Raw genomic sequence first — 18953 nt, forward strand, 5'->3', positions numbered from 1 at the left:
CGAAGGTGCTTCATCCTAAATAGTTTGATGCCGTCAGCTTGCGCATAGCTAAGTTTTCCATAATAGTTCAATGTTCTCTCTAGTACACTAAGATTCTAAAATGACAGTATATATATTTAGAACTTCTTTTTGCTCAGTCAAGCATTACTATAGCCACAATTAATTTACGTTCTGTGTGGAAGGGGAGGTTGGATCAAGGGAAAGTTTTTTGAGGATAGATGTGACCAGTGCATGTTTTAGAGATGAGGCAAATATACCAGTGCTGAGGGAGAGGTTGAAAATGTGTGGGAGTATGGGGGTGAGGGTAGAAGAGAGGGAGGGGAGTAGCTGTGAGGGGATGGGGTCGAGGGGACAGGTAGTGAGGTGGGAGGACAGTATAAGAGCAGAAACTTCATCCTCATTAACAGGGGCAAAATAGCTGCATTTTTGGGTTTTGGGTGATCGTGGGGGTGGGAGATTGGAAGTATGTTGAGAGCTGATTTCACTTCTGATGGAGTCAATTTTGTTTTTGAAGTGTCTTGCAAAATCTTGAGCTGAGAGAGAAGTTGTGTTAGGAGGTGGGGGTGGGCGGAGAAGAGTGTTGAACATGGAGAACAGACCTTTAGGGTTAGAGGAAAGAGTAGAGATGAGATTAGAAAAATATTGTTGCTTATAAAGATTAAGGGCAGAATAGTAGGAGTTCAGGATAAACTTGTAGTGAAGAAAGTCAGCTGAACTCCGAGATTTCCTCCAATGTTGCTCAGCAGTACGGGAGCATCTGCGTAGGTATCGTGTCAGAGGAGTATGCCAGGGCTGAGGATGAGAGTGTGGTTTCTGAGCTAAGGTTGGAGGGGCCAGAGTGTCAATGACCGATGTAAGGGTGGAATTATACTGGCAGATAGATTGGTCAGGACAGGAAAAGGAGGTGATGGATGAGAGGAGAGGTTTGAGAGAGCTAGCGAGCTGATGCAGATCTAGTGACTTAGTGCTTCTGTGAAGTTTGGTGTGGGGGTAGAGGGAGGGGGAGTTGTAGGTAGGGAAGTGATGTTGCAAGTTAGGAGATGATGGTCAGAGAGAGGAAAAGGGGAGTTTGCTAAATTTGAAAGAGTGCATCGATAGGTGAAAATCAGATCAAGGGAATGACCATCTTTGTGAGTGGGAGATTCAGTCCATTGTGACAGGCCGAAAGAGGAAGCCAGTTGAAGAAGTTGTATTGCAGAGGAGGCATTGGGATTGTCAAGAGGGATGTTAAAGTCGCCAAGAATGAGGGCAGGGGTGTCTGAGGAAAGGAAATAAGGAAGCCAGGCAGCAAAGTGATCTCAAAATTGAGTTGGGGAGCGGTATATGACTGCAACACGTATAGAGAGGGGAGAGAATAACCGAATCATGTGTGCTTCAAATGAAGAAAATGTGAGTGAAGAGAAGGGCTGTATTTGTTGGAAGGTGCAATGAGAGGAAAGTAAAATACCGATACCACCTCCTTGTCTATTGCCAGACCTAGGAGTGTGGCTGAAATGGAGACCCTCATGTGACAGTGCAGCAGTGGATGCTGTGTCTGAAGCAGAGAGCCAGGTTTCTGTAAGAGCCAGAAGGTTAAGAAAGTGGGAGATAAAGAAATCATGGATAGAAGTGAGCTTGTTGCAAACAGAGCGAGAGTTCCAGAGTGCACAAGTGAAGGGGGAGGGGATTTTAGATGTAAGAGGAATGCGATTAAGGTTACCAGAGTTTAGTTTATGAAGTCTATTGAAAGGCACACAAGGATGCGAAAGGCTAGGAGGTTGTGAGGGACCAGGATTAGGGGAGATGTTGCCAGCAGCTAGTATGAGCAAGAGGGAGAGTGACATGAGATGAGAAGCAGATTTGCAGTAATGAGACTGTTGTTTGGCTGAAGTGCAGGGGGGAGAGAGAGTGTTTAGGAATAGGTAAAGTTCATGAGTACAAAAGTAAGGTGAGTATAAGAGAGATGGGCTAATGAACAGTGCAGGTGGAGAGGGAGAAGGAGTAAGTGAGTAATGTAGTTTGTTATAGAGACAAGAGGTAGCAAAAAGGAGTATGAAGATATTGAGCATTATTATGAAAGTGGGAACCAAGTAAACACATAAGACACAGTGTTACAGCAGCACTTGCAAAAGGATACAATGAGATACATAAAACATAGTATTACAAGAGTACTTGCCTTGTGTCTTGCCCCTTGCCCAATCCTTGTTAAATTTTTGTATAATTCTTAAAAATTAGTGCCTCACTTATAAAATGTTCACTTTGAAAATGTGAACATTTGCTATTGTTAAAAAGTACACAGCCCTGTAAGCAGTGCACCCCCTGTGCAGTGCACATCCCCAAACTAGTCTGAAATATATACAGGTAGGGCAGTCAGCTGAGTCCACTAAATTTAGTTAATTGCTAATCAAAGACAGTTGGTAAGGCCAATTGGAATGTTAGAATCTGGTCAGGGTGAGATGAGTTAAGTAAACAGACAATAAAATTTGGAGGGGGCTAAAACTGTGACATAAGAAAACTATACATTTTAGAGTTATAGCAAGTATTGATAAGGATTGAGCATCACATGGCAATTAACTAGACATTAGAATTGAGACATTAGGAAAAATCAATACAAAAAATGCAGGACTTAATTTTAACAGCCTAAATTCATGTGATATATATATATATATATATATATATATATATATACACAGAGAGACTTGGAGTAAAATGACAGAAAAGCAGGGAATAGCAGGATTTCAATGCAGGGCCTTAATTCACGTACCAAAAAGAGAGACTTGGTGTAAAATGACAGAAAAGCAGGGAATAGCAGGATTTCAATGCAGGGCCTTAATTCACGTACCTGAAAGCAGAAGAGACAGTAGGTTAGATACACAAGCAAAAGACAGGAGTATGATCTACATCCCTCCCCTCGTCTAGGGCTGTTTGCCATCAGAATACAGAAGATCTGGAGGCAAATGAAGACTAAAATCCTCCAGTACCTGCCGCAGCAGTACACGCAGGTGCATCAGACTGACTCTAAAGGCAAAACTCATCTCCGGCAGGGCATCTGAAGGCCTTGATCCTGACGACTGTCCCCCTGAAGCTTCAGAGGGAACTGCTCCCCCAGAGGAAAGACCCGCTCGGTAAAGAGGACACGGATAAGCTCTTCGCTAGCCCTCAAGAAGCTGTAAAAGCACTTACTCCACTAATATGGCCATGCACAACCGAGCAGCAACCTCTGGTGGAAAGAAACCTCCTTCTGGAGAAGGGGTAACGGAATTTGGGACAGCTGCTTGTGTAGGAACAGAAAATTCCAGGGAACACGCCTCACAGGACACAGAATCCTCGGAGGCGGACGGCTCAGCGGTCTCCAATATCTCCCCAGAGGGAGAAATGAGCACTATATTACGGCATACGTAACATAAATGATTGGGCTAGATTACCCGGGCCTCCATACAATCTAAGCAGGAAACAGAATCTGAGTCAGAGAAATCCTCCTCAGAAAAATCAGAATCCTCCATAACTTGATCAGACAAATTTGGACAAAATTAACTGGCACCTCACACCCCCAATGGCTGGGGCACTCACCACCTCCTATGACCCTAGACAAGTAGAGGTCCTCTCCACCGCCACTCGGTCATAATACAGAAATGGAGAATGAAAATGTGACCCCGCCCAGTCACGAGGTGCGACACGTAGACCAAAAAAAACCGATCCAGTCCACAAGAACTGCGTAGCTCTAAAAAAATTGTACATTCCGTAATAGCCATGAGCCTACACATAAGCAGACAGAATCACATAACAAACATGATTAAAGTCCCCCACTGCTCAACAACCACCCTCAGTAGATATTAACCCTTGATTCCATGAAGATAAAGGAGTCCCACTGAGACCCTGTCTGCTATCATTTACATTACATCCACAAAGAAAGTTAAATTAAATGATCTTAACGGAATCTATGCCGTGGAACAGTAACACAGTCCTTCAAGTTTGACAGATAGTAGCGTTGCTTCTGACATGGACTTGAGTGAAGAAAGTAGGCAGCAAAACTCGTCAACGCTGATTGCTTGTGGAGTCAGGGCCGGATTTCCCATTAGGCACAGTAGGCATGTGCCTACAGGCGCCTTGCAGTGAGGGGCGCCTGCCTGTCAGTAATAAAAAAAAAAAAAATATTTTTTTTGTGAGGGCATTAATTTTAGTAAGAATTGTGCTGCCAGGTGCTTACAGAGTCGAGTGTTTATTGGGAATATGTTACAGCAGTTGAGGGAGCCATGAAGGAGAGAGGGGCAAATATTAAAACTAAACCCCTCCCATTTTCGCCAGGCATGTTTAGTTTCACTTTTATTTTATGTACTTCTGTTGCCTCACACAGCCAAGCTTCATGCTGATGTGGTGCAGAAACTTTTTGTTGAGGAATGAAAGCTTCAAAACAACAGGTTAGGACTGTACAAGGCTTCTAATGCTGCCTAGAATGACAACATAACAAGCAGAGTACTTTAACCCCTTGGCTACCAGAGAGGGTTGCAGTGTATTCACTTGTTATGTGCTGTAGGGCATTTTTATAGCCAGGGGGTTAAATTCTGCTTCAGGATGAATGTTTTTGTTCTATAAAGGACTTGGAGGTGTGGAGGTTATGTGGGACTAGCTGCTCTGCTCTTTATTACAAGCTGCCAATTGTGATTTACAGCCTTTAGGGCACTTTGACAACAAAGTTTGTAGACTGTAAGGCTGTAAAATGTGTATGTGTGTAAACCACTCACTTGGCATATTTGTATGTATGTATGTATATGTATGTATATGTATGTGTGTATATATATATATATATATATATATATATACATACATACACACACACATCACATAAAAAATTGTTAATCTGTTCTTTTATCAAGTAAGTGTGGTATTTTTGTATTGTGGTAAATTGAATTTCTAATTTCTAATTTTAAACACATTTGTTGACCCCTGAATTACATTTAATCTACAACATTCCGTGTTTTCCTTTGAGAGCAACATCATATTATATTTATATTTCAGAACAAAATAAATGTAACATCTGTGTGTATTTGTACCAAAAATATTAGAGTTCACAAGATTTTTTTCATGTAGTGGAAAAAATACCTACATTTTATGTTTTCTTCCACTGGCTACACAGGTTGTTGATGAGCTTGCATGCTGCTAGTTTTAATATTGCTATTGTTTACACAAAACTGTGTTTAACTCCAACAAAATGTTAAGCACATAGTCAAAGTCATCTCCAGAAAAGCAATACACTAATGGCTTGTCAATAAACATGTCCTATGAGCCCATCTGGGTCTGCACAGCTGTGTATTGCTGTCTCAGAACTTACATTGACTATGTGTTTAACTCTTTTGCAAGAGGCTAACACACTTCTGTGCAAGCACTAATGCAATATTAAAATGCTCTAGCAAACTGTCACATTTTATGTCCCTTTAAATATGGTTTTCTTTAGAATATTTTGCATTAAAAGTTTAACATGATTTGTTTTTGTTATACATAATAGAAATTGTATGGCCATTTGAGTCAAGTGAATATTGATTTTTGGTGTAGCTTCCAGTACAACAAATATTGCAATTGGTGTATGTATTTGTGTATCTCCATAAAAGGAAAAATGCAATTTTACATCTAATATTTATTTTTAGTTGTCCTAAATAATAATAAAAAAAGTCCTCATTTTTTTCCACTTTTTTTTTTTTGGGGGGGGGGGGGGGGCTTCAGGTTTTTGTGCCTACAGGCACCTGAGATGTAAATCCGGCCCTGTGTGGAGTTGTTAATATAAGTAGGCATGGATTCGCAGAAAGACTCTCCCTGCATCTCCAGACTCTAACTTTCATCCATGCTCTCACTGAGAGGCTGACAGGACTACTTAAAACTCCCATCCCATCTTGAAGAGTACTACCCTCCATAAGAGAGTAATCCATAATCTTCCAACACTTCTCTGCCAACCACCTGTGACAAAAGGCAAAGAATGACTGGGGGATGAGGGAAGTGGGGGAGGTATTTAAGCCTTTGGCTGCGGTGTCTTTTTCTCCTCCTGGTGGCCAGGTTCTGTATTTCCCAAAAGTAATAAATGCAGCTGTGGACTCTCCCCGTTTTAAGAAGAAAAATATATATTTGGCTATTAGATGGAGATTAAAAATGAATAAATATCTATTTAAATACCTGTTAAAGGGACAGTCTAGTCAAAATTAAACTTTCATGATTCAGATAGGGGTGCAATTTTAAACTTTCCAATTTACTTTTATCATCAAATTTGCTTTATTCTCTTGATATTCTTTGTTGAAAGCTAAACCACTTATCTCAGTAAATCTTAAGTTGTCCACAGCTAGACAGTACTAGTTCATGTGTGCCATATAGATAACATTGTACTCACTCATGTGGAATTATTTGTGAGTCAGCACTGATTGGCTAAAAGGCAAGTTTGTGTAAAAAAAAAAAACAACAACAAAAAACTGAGATAAGGGGCAGTCTGCAGAGGTTTATATACATGGTAATCACAGAGGTTAAAAGTATATAAATATAACAGTGTTGGTTATGCAAAACTGGGGAATGGGTAATAAAGGGATTATCTATCTTTTTAAACAATAAAATGTCTGTAGTAGACATGTACTAAGTAACTGAATCAGTGCTAAACCCCCTTAAAGGGACACTGAACCCAAATTTTTTTCTTTTATGATTCAGATAGAGCATGCAATTTTAAGCAACTTTCTAATTTACTCCTATAATCAATTTTCTTCATTCTCTTGCTATCTTTATTTGAAAAAGCAAGAATGTAAGCTTAGAAGCCGGCCCATTTTTGGTTCACAACTGGGTTGTGCTTGCTGATTGGTGGCTAAATGTACCCACTAATAAATGAGTGCTGTCCAGGGCCTGAACCAAAAATTTGCTGACTCCTTAGCTAAGATGCCTTCTTTATTAAATAAAGATAGCAAGAGAACAAAGAAAATTTGATAATAGGAGTAAATTAGAAAGTTGCTTTAAATTGCATGCTCTGTCTGAATCATGAAAGAAAAAAAATTGGGTTTAATATCCCTTTAAGGGAAGAGAAGAGGGTCTTTCTTTCCCTAACTGCACATGTGCAAACAGCGTTCATGTTATATATGTGAGTATTAGTTTGTGATTGGCTAGCAAAGGTCCTTTTGTTTTGGGAAACAGGGAAAATCAGTGAAAAACATAAAATAATATATTTGACAAAATAAAGCTGCATTATTAATTACACAATTCTTCTCAGATATGAAGGTACATTAAAGGTTGTGTTTAAAGGGACACTAAACCCAATTTTGTTCTTTAATGATTCAGACAGAGCAGCAATGTAGAGGACGCGAATGTTAAACGTTACCTGCGTTTTTGTTTTGTGCCTGTTTTATGGACTTATAGTCTTTTTAATTGCCAGACAAGTTTTGGAATAAAGTTTGGAATTTTTTTACTTTTACCTTCATCTCGAGTGCCTGCTACTTTTTTCTTCCAGCAATTTTTAGCAACTTTCTAATTTACTCCTATTATAAATTTCTCTTCGTTCTCTTGCTATTTTTATTTAAAAAGCAGGAATCTAAAGCTTAGGAGCCGGCCCATTTTAGGTTCAGCACCATGGATAGCGCTTGCTTATTGGTGGGTGACATTTAGCCACCAATAAGCAAGCATAACCCAGTTTCTGGGCCAGCTCCTATGCTTTACATTCCTGCTTTTTAAAAAAAAGATAGCAAGAGAACAAAGAAAAATTGATCATAGGAGTAAATTAGAAAGTTGCTTAAAACTGCTGCTCTATCTGAATCGTGAAAGAAAATATTTGGGTTCAATGTCCCTTTAACCCCTTAATGACCACAGCACTTTTCCATTTTCTGTCCGTTTGGGACCAAGGCTATTTTTACATTGTTGCGGTGTTTGTGTTTAGCTGTAATTTTCCTCTTACTCATTTACTGTACCCACACATATTATATACCGTTTTTCTCGCCATTAAATTTACTTTCTAAAGATACCATTATTTTCATCATGTCTTATAATTTACTATAAAAAACATTATAAAATATGAGGAAAAAATGGAAAAAAACACATTTTTTCTAACTTTGACCCCCAAAATCTGTTACACTTCTACAACCACCAAAAAACACCCATGCTAAATAGTTTCTAAATTTTGTTCTGAGTTTAGAAATACCCAATGTTTACAAGTTCTTTGCTTTTTTTATAAGTTATAGGGCCATAAATACAAGTAGCACTTTGCTATTTCCAAACCACTTTTTTTCAAAATTAGCGCTAGTTACATTGGGACACTGATATCTGTCAGGAATCCCTGAATATCCCTTGACATGTATATATTTTTTTTTAGAAGACATCCCAAAGTATTGATCTAGGCCCATTTTGGTATATTTCATGCCACCATTTCACCGCCAAATGCGATCAAATAAAAAGAATTGTTCACTTTTTCACAAATATTTTCACAAACTTTAGGTTTCTCACTGAAATTATTTACAAACAACTTATGCAATTATAGCATAAATGGTTGTAAATGCTTCTCTGGGATCCCCTTTGTTCAGAAATAGCAGACATATATGGCTTTGGCTTTGCTTTTTGGTAATTAGAAGGCTGCTAAATGCCCCTGCGCAAAATACGTGTATTATGCCCAGCAGTGAAGGGGTTAATTAGGGAGCATGTAGGGAGCTTCTAGGGTTAATTTTAGCTTTAGTGTAGTGTAGTAGACAACCCCAAGTATTGATCTAGGCCCATTTTGGTATATTTCATGCCACCATTTCACCGCCAAATGCGATCAAATTAAAAAAAACGTTAATTTTTTCACAATTTTAGGTTTCTCACTGAAATTATTTACAAACAGCTTGTGCAATTATGGCACAAATGGTTGTAAATGCTTCTCTGGGATGCCCTTTGTTCAGAAATAGCAGACATATATGACTTTGGCGTTGCTTTTTGGTAATTAGAAAGTTGCTAAATGCTGCTGCGCATCACACGTGTATTATGGCTAGCAGTGAAGGGGTCAATTAGGTAGTGTGTAGGGAGCTTGCAGGGTTAATTTTAGCTTTCGTGTAGAGTTCAGCCTCCCACCTGACACATCCCACCCCCTGATCCCTCCCAAACAGCTCCCTTCCCTCCCCCACCCCACTATTGTCCCCGCCATCTTAAGTACTGGCGGAAAGTCTGCCAGTACTAAAATAAAAGATTTTTTTTTTTTTTTTAAAGAAAAAAAACAAAAGCATATTTACATATGCTGTGTTTAGGATCCCCCCTTAGCCCCCAACCTCCCTGATCCCCCCCAAAACAGCTCTCTAAGCCTCCCCCTCTGCCTTATTGGGGGCCATCTTGGGTACTGGCAGCTGTCTGCCAGTACCCAGTTTGCACAATTAAATGTTTATTTTTTTTTTTATTTTTTCTGTAGTGTAGCTTCCCCCCCCCCCCCCCACGGACCAACCCCCACCACCTAAATAACGCCTAAGGGTTTTTTTTTTTTAAATTATTGGTCCCACTTTTATTTTGGGACACATTTTTTTCTGTAGTGCAGCGGTCCCCACCCGGTCCCTGCCCCGGCGGGCGCCCCCTCGTGCACGTGCGCGCGCCCGAACTTCCACGCCCACGATCCCGCCCCCTTCCACATGACCAGGGCCATCGATGGCCGCCACCCACCTCCCACACCGGCTCCCACCCACCAACGATACCGGCCATCGATGTCCGGTGCAGAGAGGGCCACAGAGTTGCTCTCTCTGCATCGGATGGCCATCTAAGGTTATTGCAGGATGCCTCCATATCGAGGCATCACTGCAATAACCGGAAAGCAGCTGGAAGCGAGCAGGATCGCTTCCAGCTGCTTTCCACACCGAGGACGTGCAGGGTACGTCCTCAGGCGTTAACTGCCTTTTTTCTGAGGACGTACCCTGCACGTCCTCGGTCATTAAGGGGTTAATGTACTTTGAGACTTTTTTAAATTTACGTTAACTAGGCCTGTGCATTTAGATAATTCGCTATGATACAAATGTGGAAGGAGGAGGTCGCTCGCGTCATTCGTCTCTTTTCGGAGCTGCATTTATTCTTGTGATAGTAAAACACACTAAGATCTGTGCAAATCCATATCTTAGAGTGTTTCACTTTCACTAGAATACAGCTCTGAAAGGAGACGAATGTCACGTGCAGCCTTCTCCTTCCGCATTAGGATCAGAACAAATGATCTGAATGCACAGGCCTAATATATCATTTCACTGCAGAGCATTTCATCACAGTTCTCACCTATAACTTGCAACCTCTTTACATCACAATCCTTTAAAGTGCCAGTAAACATTCATCTATTTGATGTCATCTAAAGTTTTTATTCAAAGTAAAATACATATATATTATATATTAAATGCTTAGTTTTTCATTTTAAATCTTTAAATTAATTTTGTCAGTCAAAAACTATGCCCCGCCTCTCCCTTGATTCTGCGTCTCAAGCTCTTGCTGCGCTAGCATGTGACTCCCTTTGTGGGGTTTTGTCACGCCCCTTTATTGCTCCTCAGCACGTTCTTGCTTTTAGATAGAAGTTGTGTTAATGTTCTCCGCTGTGACAACAAGCTGTCATGTAAAGCGTGAAGCGTTTGACTTTGTGATTCACATGACAGCCGGTGTTAGGACTATTCTTTGTATTTGTCCTTGTGAGTCTCATAGAACCCCCTAATTAAAACGAGCAATTATACAATTATATGGCATGACATTAGCTCTGACTTATGCTCCCTCTTCTATGTGCTGCTCTGCCGAAACAACATTTTCGTCAGTAGCTAAACAAGTGCACATTCGCAAGGGGATATGAGAGGAGTAAAGCGGCGCACATCCATAACAGTTCAATGGCGCGACCGATTGCATACCTCCCAACATTTCAAAATTCAAAAGAGGGACACACCCCCTACCCCCCCCCCCCCGTACGGCAAAAAAAATTAAATGTGGTGGGCGGGGTTTAAAAAAAACATAAGATTAAAGTAATATAAATAAAATTCTAAAGTCATATATTTTAATACACTTAGGCAGCAAATCAAATACAAACTCAAACCACTGGTATGGCTATGTAAGCTATGTATTTAATTAGCCTTTGCAAAGACATTGCTAAATATTTTTATCTTAATTAGACATTTAATAATAAATTCTTTAAAACTGCTCTCTGCATTCCCCATTAATATTTTAGATTCTGGCCTTTAAAGTCAGCAAAAATGCACAGTAGCACTCTACATATCATACACTTACACACACACTACATAGCATACACTTCTACATGCAGATACACACACACACTACATAGCATACACTTATACATGCAGATACACACACACTACATAGCATACACTTATACATGCAGATACACACACACTACATAGCATACACTTATACATGCAGATACACACACACTACATAGCATACACTTATACATGCAGATACACACACACACTACATAGCATACACTTATACATGCAGATACACACACACTACATAGCATACACTTATACATGCAGATACACACACACACTACATAGCATACACTTATACATTCAGATACACACACTACATAGCATACACTTATACATGCAGATACACACACACTACATAGCATACACTTATACATGCAGATACACACACACACTACATAGCATACACTTATACATGCAGATACACACACACACACACTACATAGCATACACTTATACATGCAGATACACACACACTACATAGCATACACTTATACATTCAGATACACACACTACATAGCATACACTTACACATGCAGATACACACACACACTACATAGCATACACTTATACATGCACATACGCACACACACTACATAGCATACACTTATACATGCAGATACACACACACACACACACTACATAGCATACACTTATGCATGCAGATACACACACATTACATAGCACACACTTATACATGCAGATACACACACACTACATAGCATACACTTATACAGGCAGATACACAGACACTACATAGTATACACTTATACATGCAGATACAGACACTACATGGTATACACTTATACATGCAGACACACACTACATAGCATACACTTATACATTCAGATACACACTTATACATGCAGATACACACACTACATAGCTTACATTTATACATGCAGACACACACACTACATAGCATAAACTTATACATACAGATACACACACACACAGTTATGGATACAGATAGACACACACACTTCATCATATATGGCTGGGTATCTGTAATTCATTGTATGGGGTCCTGGGGTTGGCAAGCACATTATCTGGCAGTCTGCGGCTGCCACTGTTCGTTACCCTGGTATTAGCACTGCTCTTTTTATAAAACTGAGGGCATGCTAGTATCACCAGGGGTTAGACATCATCACTACCAGAGGTAGGTTAGAGATGTCACCATTACCCGTGGTCAGAGTGTATACAGCCTTCTTACTCCTGCTTAACCCACACACCATAACTTTTCCACAGGGAATCTAACAGGTATCTAACCCTGTGAGAGCAAAGTCAGCTGCTTCTGAGTATGGGCCCAATAGAATTTAAAAAATTTTTTTTTTTATAATGCATGGGGAAAATCGGGACAGATGGCAAGCAACCCGGGACAGACCCCTAAAATCGGGACTGTTCCGCGAAAATCGGGACAGTTGGGGGGTATGCGATTGATAGAGGTAAAAGGACGAAGTAGGCACTGGGAGCGGCAGATTCAGTGAGGGGCACTAAAAATTTTTTAAAGACCGACATATGATAAATTATTACATTAATAAGGGTTTAGAATATTACAACTAGGAATGTGAAACAGTTTTTTTTAATAAATAAGTTTTTTTTATGTTGACTGTCCCTTTAACAATCAATTTTGTAGTTAAATCATATGAGAAGTTTTTGTAAAGTTTTGTGCAGGACCCCTATATTAACAAAAAAAAGTTTCATGTCATTTCTAAGTAACCCTTTATTGGAAACTAATAACTGCTAGCTAGGTTGTACATCTGCAGAATATTCCACCTGTCTTAAAGGGACAGTCTAGTCAAAATTAAAATTTCATGATTTAGATAGGGCATGCAATTTTAAACAACTTTACAATTTACTTTTATCATCAAATTTGCTTTGTTCTCTTTGTATTCTTTGTTGAAAGCTAAACCTAGGTAGGCGCATATGCTAATTTCTAAGCCCTTGAAGGCTGCCTCTTATCTGAATGCATTTAAAAAAAAATCACAGCATTAGTTCATGTGTACCATATAGATAACAGCACTGATTGGCTAAAATGTATGTCTGTCAAAATAACTAAAATAAGAGGGCATTCTGCAGAGGTATATTAATATAACCGTGTTGGTTATGCAAAACTGGGGAATGGGTAAAAAAGGGATTATCTATATTTTTAAACAATAACAATTCTGGAGTATTCTGTCCCTTTAATTACTAAGAGTCGGATGCCAGAACTGCAGATCATTGCACATGGTACAGATTGTAATTAAAGAACAGTGCACATTTTTCAATCTCAATGAACTATTTCACATGCAGAAATGGAAAACGTGATCATCTATAACTAACACAATAAAGGTTACCAGATATATCTGCAGAACATTTTCCCTTCTTCATCCCTGATTACCAATCAAAAGCTATAATGTAAATATGCATTGCTGTCAGTTCCTAAACTTGTTTTATTAATAATAAAAAACTCATTAAAACCTGGTCTGTGACAGTGAATCATGAGTTAGAAAATTATAATTGCTCCAACACTACGAGGTCCCTTCATTCATGCTTTTCACCTTTTCCAGTTTCTGCAGAACATTACTCTTGTCTATCTCTAACAAAAGTGCCTGCAAAGCATTGCAATTATTTCTTGGCAAACAATTGCAGAATGTCCTGTGCTCCCCATTATTGCATTTGTTCCTCTGACTGCTTAACCTTTTAAAGCCGTTATGCCGTTCCATTCCGTCATAATTAGACTGGGCTTTAAAGCCGTTATGACGGAATGGAACGTCATAACTAACGGCTGTCCTGAAGCCTTCTGTGCTTCAGGGATTTAATCGCGGTCTGGAGGGCGTTCCTAGGATTGTAGGGACGCCCCCCAGATGCGATCCAATAATTGAAATCTCGCGATCGTATGCACGATCGCGTAGTTTCAATTTGTCTACATCGGAACAGTTGTTCCGATGTAGGCACTTTAACCCTGTCACGAAAGGGTTAAAGGTGTTGTTGTTGTTGTTGTTGTTACAGAATCAGCACCACCACTTAGAGTCTGGTCTGCATCTCATCAAGTTTACTGACCCACAATGCAGTGCTCACATGTTGTACCTATTTAGCAAACATTTGTAGTTCACAGGTGAGCCTAAACCAATTGGATAATTAGCCTGTTGTGTTATATAATCAGCCCTTTAGGGCTGGGATAGTTTATTCTGAGAGCTTTTGGTACTGAGATGGTTTCATGTGTGATGCAGAGTGTGCTGCTTGCAGCCTGTTTCCTGTCTGCTTGCAGTACAGATTTGGTAAGTAAAACTGCTGTTCTTATTTAGTGACTGAGGGTGACAAAAAAATGCTTGTGGTTAGGGTGGCTTTTTTTTTTTTTTCTCCCAGGGATCTCCCTCATTGCCTTTTTTTTTATAGTCTCCCAGGCTCCTTTTATTTATTTACTCTTAAAGCAATTTTTTGTACATGTAAAATATTCATTTCAAACATTGTACTCTCATTTAGTTAATGATTTTCCCTGTCTTTACTTCACTGTGCCTTTAAATGAAAGTTGTTGATTGTATTTAGCTATAGTGTGTGAATAAAGATATTTGTATGAATGTTGTATCAAATTGTAAAATAGTGGTGTGTATGCTCTGTTTCCATAATGTAATGTTATTTGCTTTAATACACATTAGACTATAATGGCAGATAAGAGCCATAGGCCCAGCAAGTCTTCCTGATATTTCCTAAAGTATAAACTTATCTAGTTTGTAGGTTACCCTTATGCTTGGCCCAGGCATTCTTAAAGTCCCCCACAGGGTTTGCCATTACTACCTCTTGTGGAAGTTTATTCCATGAATCAATTGCTCTGTCTATAAAGTGCTGATGCAAATTACTCCTGAATCTACTACCCTTGAGAGCTTGACCCCTTGTTCTTGAATCAATTTTCTTTGTCACATACCCACAGCCTCTGCTTTACTAAGCCCTTTAATATACTTGAAAGTTGCTATCATATCACCTATTTCCCTTCTCTCATCTAAGCCAGTGCTCGACAAATCTGTTTAAAAATTAGGAGCCAGTAAGAATATTTAGGAGCCAGACATATTTTCAGGAGCCAGACAGTCGTAGCTATATAGATATATGGAGAATAACCCAAAAAGATAGGAGCCAGGGGTAAAATTCTAGGAGCCAGTGGCTCCCTGGGTTTGTCGAGCCCTGATCTAAGCTATAAATATTTAGTTCATTGAGCATATTCTGGTTTTTTTTTTTTTTTTTTTTTTAAAAAGACCATGTACCATTTTGGTAGCCTCCTTTGCACAGATTCAAAGAAGATATGGTATCCACAACTGCCCACAATACTCAAGATGAGGCCTAACTAATGATCTGTAAAGTGGCATAACAACCTTACTATTTCTAATGCCGGCACCTCTACCAATACATTAAGAGCTAGATTCTGATTGGTGGATGTATATTTATGCATTTTGTGATTGGGTCACCTGATGTGTTTAGCTAACTCCCAAGAGTTCAGTGCTACTCCAACAAAGATACCAAGAAAATGAAGCAAATTTGATAATAGAAGTAAATTGGAAAGTTGTTTAAACTTGTGTTCGCTAAATCAAAATATTTTTATATATAATTTTATTTTCTTGTCCCTTTAAGACATGCATGTTAGATTGTAGTGTATTAAAGGGACAGTGAAGTTTAATATTTCTGAGCGCATGCAACTTTTGTCTCATCTTGTATGTTTTTCTTCATAATGTCCTTCATTAAAAAGATTACCAAGAGCAGCAATGCACTACTGGAAGCTAGTTGGTGTCTGCGCACACACCCCTCTTGTTTCAGAGCTAGCTGAGCCTACCCAGGCTTACTCTTTAATAGTAACTATAAATAACTTGTATGGACAGAGTAGTGTAGGAGATTGATCTCAGACAAAGGTCCATGCACCGCTAGACTCTGAAAAGAGCACACAGTTGATGTTACACTCATGGGAAAACATTCTAACCTTTATCTGTAATGTAAGGGATAGGTTTTGCCAGTTGCTGCCTTATCATAAAAACATACTAGGTTTATTTCAATTCCACCTGGGCCTCTTCTGGAATTTCTTTTTTTGAGAAGCTTGACAGGTGGGTGGTTCAGCCAATTAAATGCACTGTTGTCATACACTGCTCCTACCTAGAAATGCTTGTCAACAAAGGATACCAAGAGAAAGATGTAAATTTGGTAATGGAAATAAATGTGGGAGGCACTCTTACAATGAGTGTTCTCTCTGACTCATGACTTTCATGTCTTTAAATTCCTGAGCTTTACTGTACAGCAATCCGTAATACGTTTAATGCCCCTTTAAAATATGCAAGCGAAATTGAATTCATTATGTTTAGCAGTGCCCTGGGCAGGATAAACTTGTGGGCCTCTCAGCCCAGTGCCTTCGTTCCCCTTCTGCTTGTAGGTCCCACCCCCGTGCCAACATTTAGTAATACGTATAAAAAGAATAACACAAAATAAACACTTCTCATAAACTAAATAAAACGTATACATTGCACCATCTCAAAATGAGTATGATTATCATGATGTGTCTGTAAATAGACTAAATATCTGCATGTGAAGATGCACATTATTAATCTGTGCTGTTCTGTCTCCCTCAGCAAGTACAGCGCTGTAATGTGTCTGGGGTGTGGTTGAATGAGCTGGGATCTGTGCTCAATCTATCAGCAGATGGGCCCCGTCTCAGTGGTACTTTCCACTCCTCTGTGGAATCTTCATCTGGTGCAACAGGAGAGGGAATTATTGGCAAGGTGCTTGGAGTTGTGGGACAAAGTGATCAGCCTACCTTCACAATGTCTGTCAGCTGGGAAGGAGGTGAGACCATACAAGTGTTTTGGGATGAGTGGGAGGGATAAAGTGTCTGTCCTAGTTATGTTACTCAACAAAAGTATCTGAATACTGGAAGTTTAATGTCCCTTTAAGCTTAATTTTAGTTAAAGGGATACTAACCCCAAATTTTTTCTTTCATGATTCAGATAGAGCATGCAACTTTCTAATTTACTCCTATTATCAATTTTTCTTTGTTCTCTTGCTATCTTTATTTGGAAAAGCAGTAATGAAAGGTTAGGAGTCGGCCCATTTTTAGTTCAGCACCTTGGTAGCGCTTGCTGATTGGTTTGCTACATTTAGCCACAAATCAGCAAGTGCTACCCAGGTGCTGAACAAAAAATGGTCCAGCTCTAAAGCTTACAGTACTTTTTCAAATCAAGATAGCATGAGAACAAAGAAAAATTGATAATAGGAGTGAATTAGAAAGGTGCTTAAAATCTCATGCTCTATCTGAATCATGAAAGAAAAAAAAATTGGGTTTAGTGTCCCTTTAACAAGTAAACTCATGGGCCAAACAATTTATTTAAGGGCCTATGTACACAGGTTCTCCAAGGTATTGTATTTTATTAGTAAAGCTTTTCACCACTAACTTGCTGGCAGGTTCAGTCTCTACATGGGCTGGTCAGTGCTTCTTGCGGTCACATCACCCTGTTCTAAGGACCGTATGGCTACTGCGAGCAGAGGCCTCTAGCGAGGACCAGAACTGGTCAGCCACCAGGTAAGGAAGTTCTGTTTTATCCCTCACTTCTGTCCCATGTAACATTCACTGAAGTAGATGGCCACAAATGAATTATACCCGGAGCATGCAGGTTAATGTGAAAATGTAAAAATGTGCATAAGAACGTTTCTTTGGATAGAAGCTTTTTTGCATTACCAAATGCTTCTAGTAAGCATATGTACATATGCTCTCTGCACCTATATTTTAAGAGCCACCAGTAGATTATTTTGCCTCACTGACACCAATAGAATCTGCTTTGAGCAGGTCTTAATGATTCATAGAGAAAATGCTACTAGGAAAAGCTTAATATCAGTGTATTACAAACAATGCCTCTTCAAAAGGGAAATGGGGATTTTTATTTCCTGCCTTTTTTAGGCAAAAATAGTTTATAAACTTTGTGCCCTTTCAAATGTGAGTTAGTCTCACCTTTGTAAAGTTCTAGCATCTGCTGGGACAACACATTAAACTCTCAAAAGTACAAACTTGTCTACACTTTGCTTTATACCCTACAACTGTTTGCACTCTCTAGAAACTAATTTATAGCTGAATCTCAGCAGAGATTAGATGGAAACCTAGGTTACAACATGGTGGTGGAATGGCTTTATGGACACTAGAACTTTACACTTATTTCTTTGTTTTTAAATAACTTTTACATCTGCTCATTCTTAGAATAATCTTGTTTGAATACATCAGGGTATCTAGCAGTTATCTAATATCTTATCTATAGGTCATTGTATTGCAAGAGGTAAAGCTAATATCTAGCAATTCATTTGTTTCAGGATTGGCGAAAACACCTTTCATCCCAAGAAGCCGCATCACCAGGATCCGCTGCCTGAGTCAAAATAAAATACAATTTCAAACTTGCAAAATCTGTTTGTTCTCTTCACACACCCCATACATATGTAGCTGTGGCAAACTATACACCCTACTTATAGGATTTTAGCTAACGTGAAACCCAAACATTTTCTTTCAAGATTCAGGACCATATTAAAGCAACTTTCCAATTTACTTCTATTAACTAACTTTTCTTTGTTCTCTTGTTATTGTTTGTGGAAAAGGATACTTAGGTAAGCTCAAGTGCAGAAATGCACTTACTGGGAGCTAGCTGCTGATTGGTGACTGCATGTATACCTCTTGTCAGTGTGTTCAGCTAGTTTCCTGCAGTGCATTGCTGCTTTTTTCAACAAAGAATAGTAAAGGAATGAAGTAAATTTGGAAATGTATTTAATATT

At 39.2% G+C, this 18953-nt stretch overlaps 1 protein-coding gene across 1 annotated transcript; it reads left to right on the forward strand.

Moving 5' to 3' along the window:
* The first annotated feature begins 4326 nt into the window (after positions 1 to 4326).
* Positions 4327 to 18708, forward strand: LOC128643942 (avidin-like). Its single transcript, XM_053696712.1, has 4 exons — positions 4327 to 4397; positions 16775 to 16988; positions 17604 to 17721; positions 18501 to 18708. Exons 1-4 carry the CDS (start codon positions 4377 to 4379, stop codon positions 18565 to 18567), a joined length of 420 nt encoding a protein of 139 aa, XP_053552687.1. The 5' UTR covers positions 4327 to 4376; the 3' UTR covers positions 18568 to 18708.
* Positions 18709 to 18953: the final 245 nt, after the last annotated feature.

Source organism: Bombina bombina, chromosome 1 (genome assembly GCF_027579735.1).
Source record: "Bombina bombina isolate aBomBom1 chromosome 1, aBomBom1.pri, whole genome shotgun sequence".
In the NCBI taxonomy this organism is placed as follows: domain Eukaryota; kingdom Metazoa; phylum Chordata; class Amphibia; order Anura; family Bombinatoridae; genus Bombina; species Bombina bombina.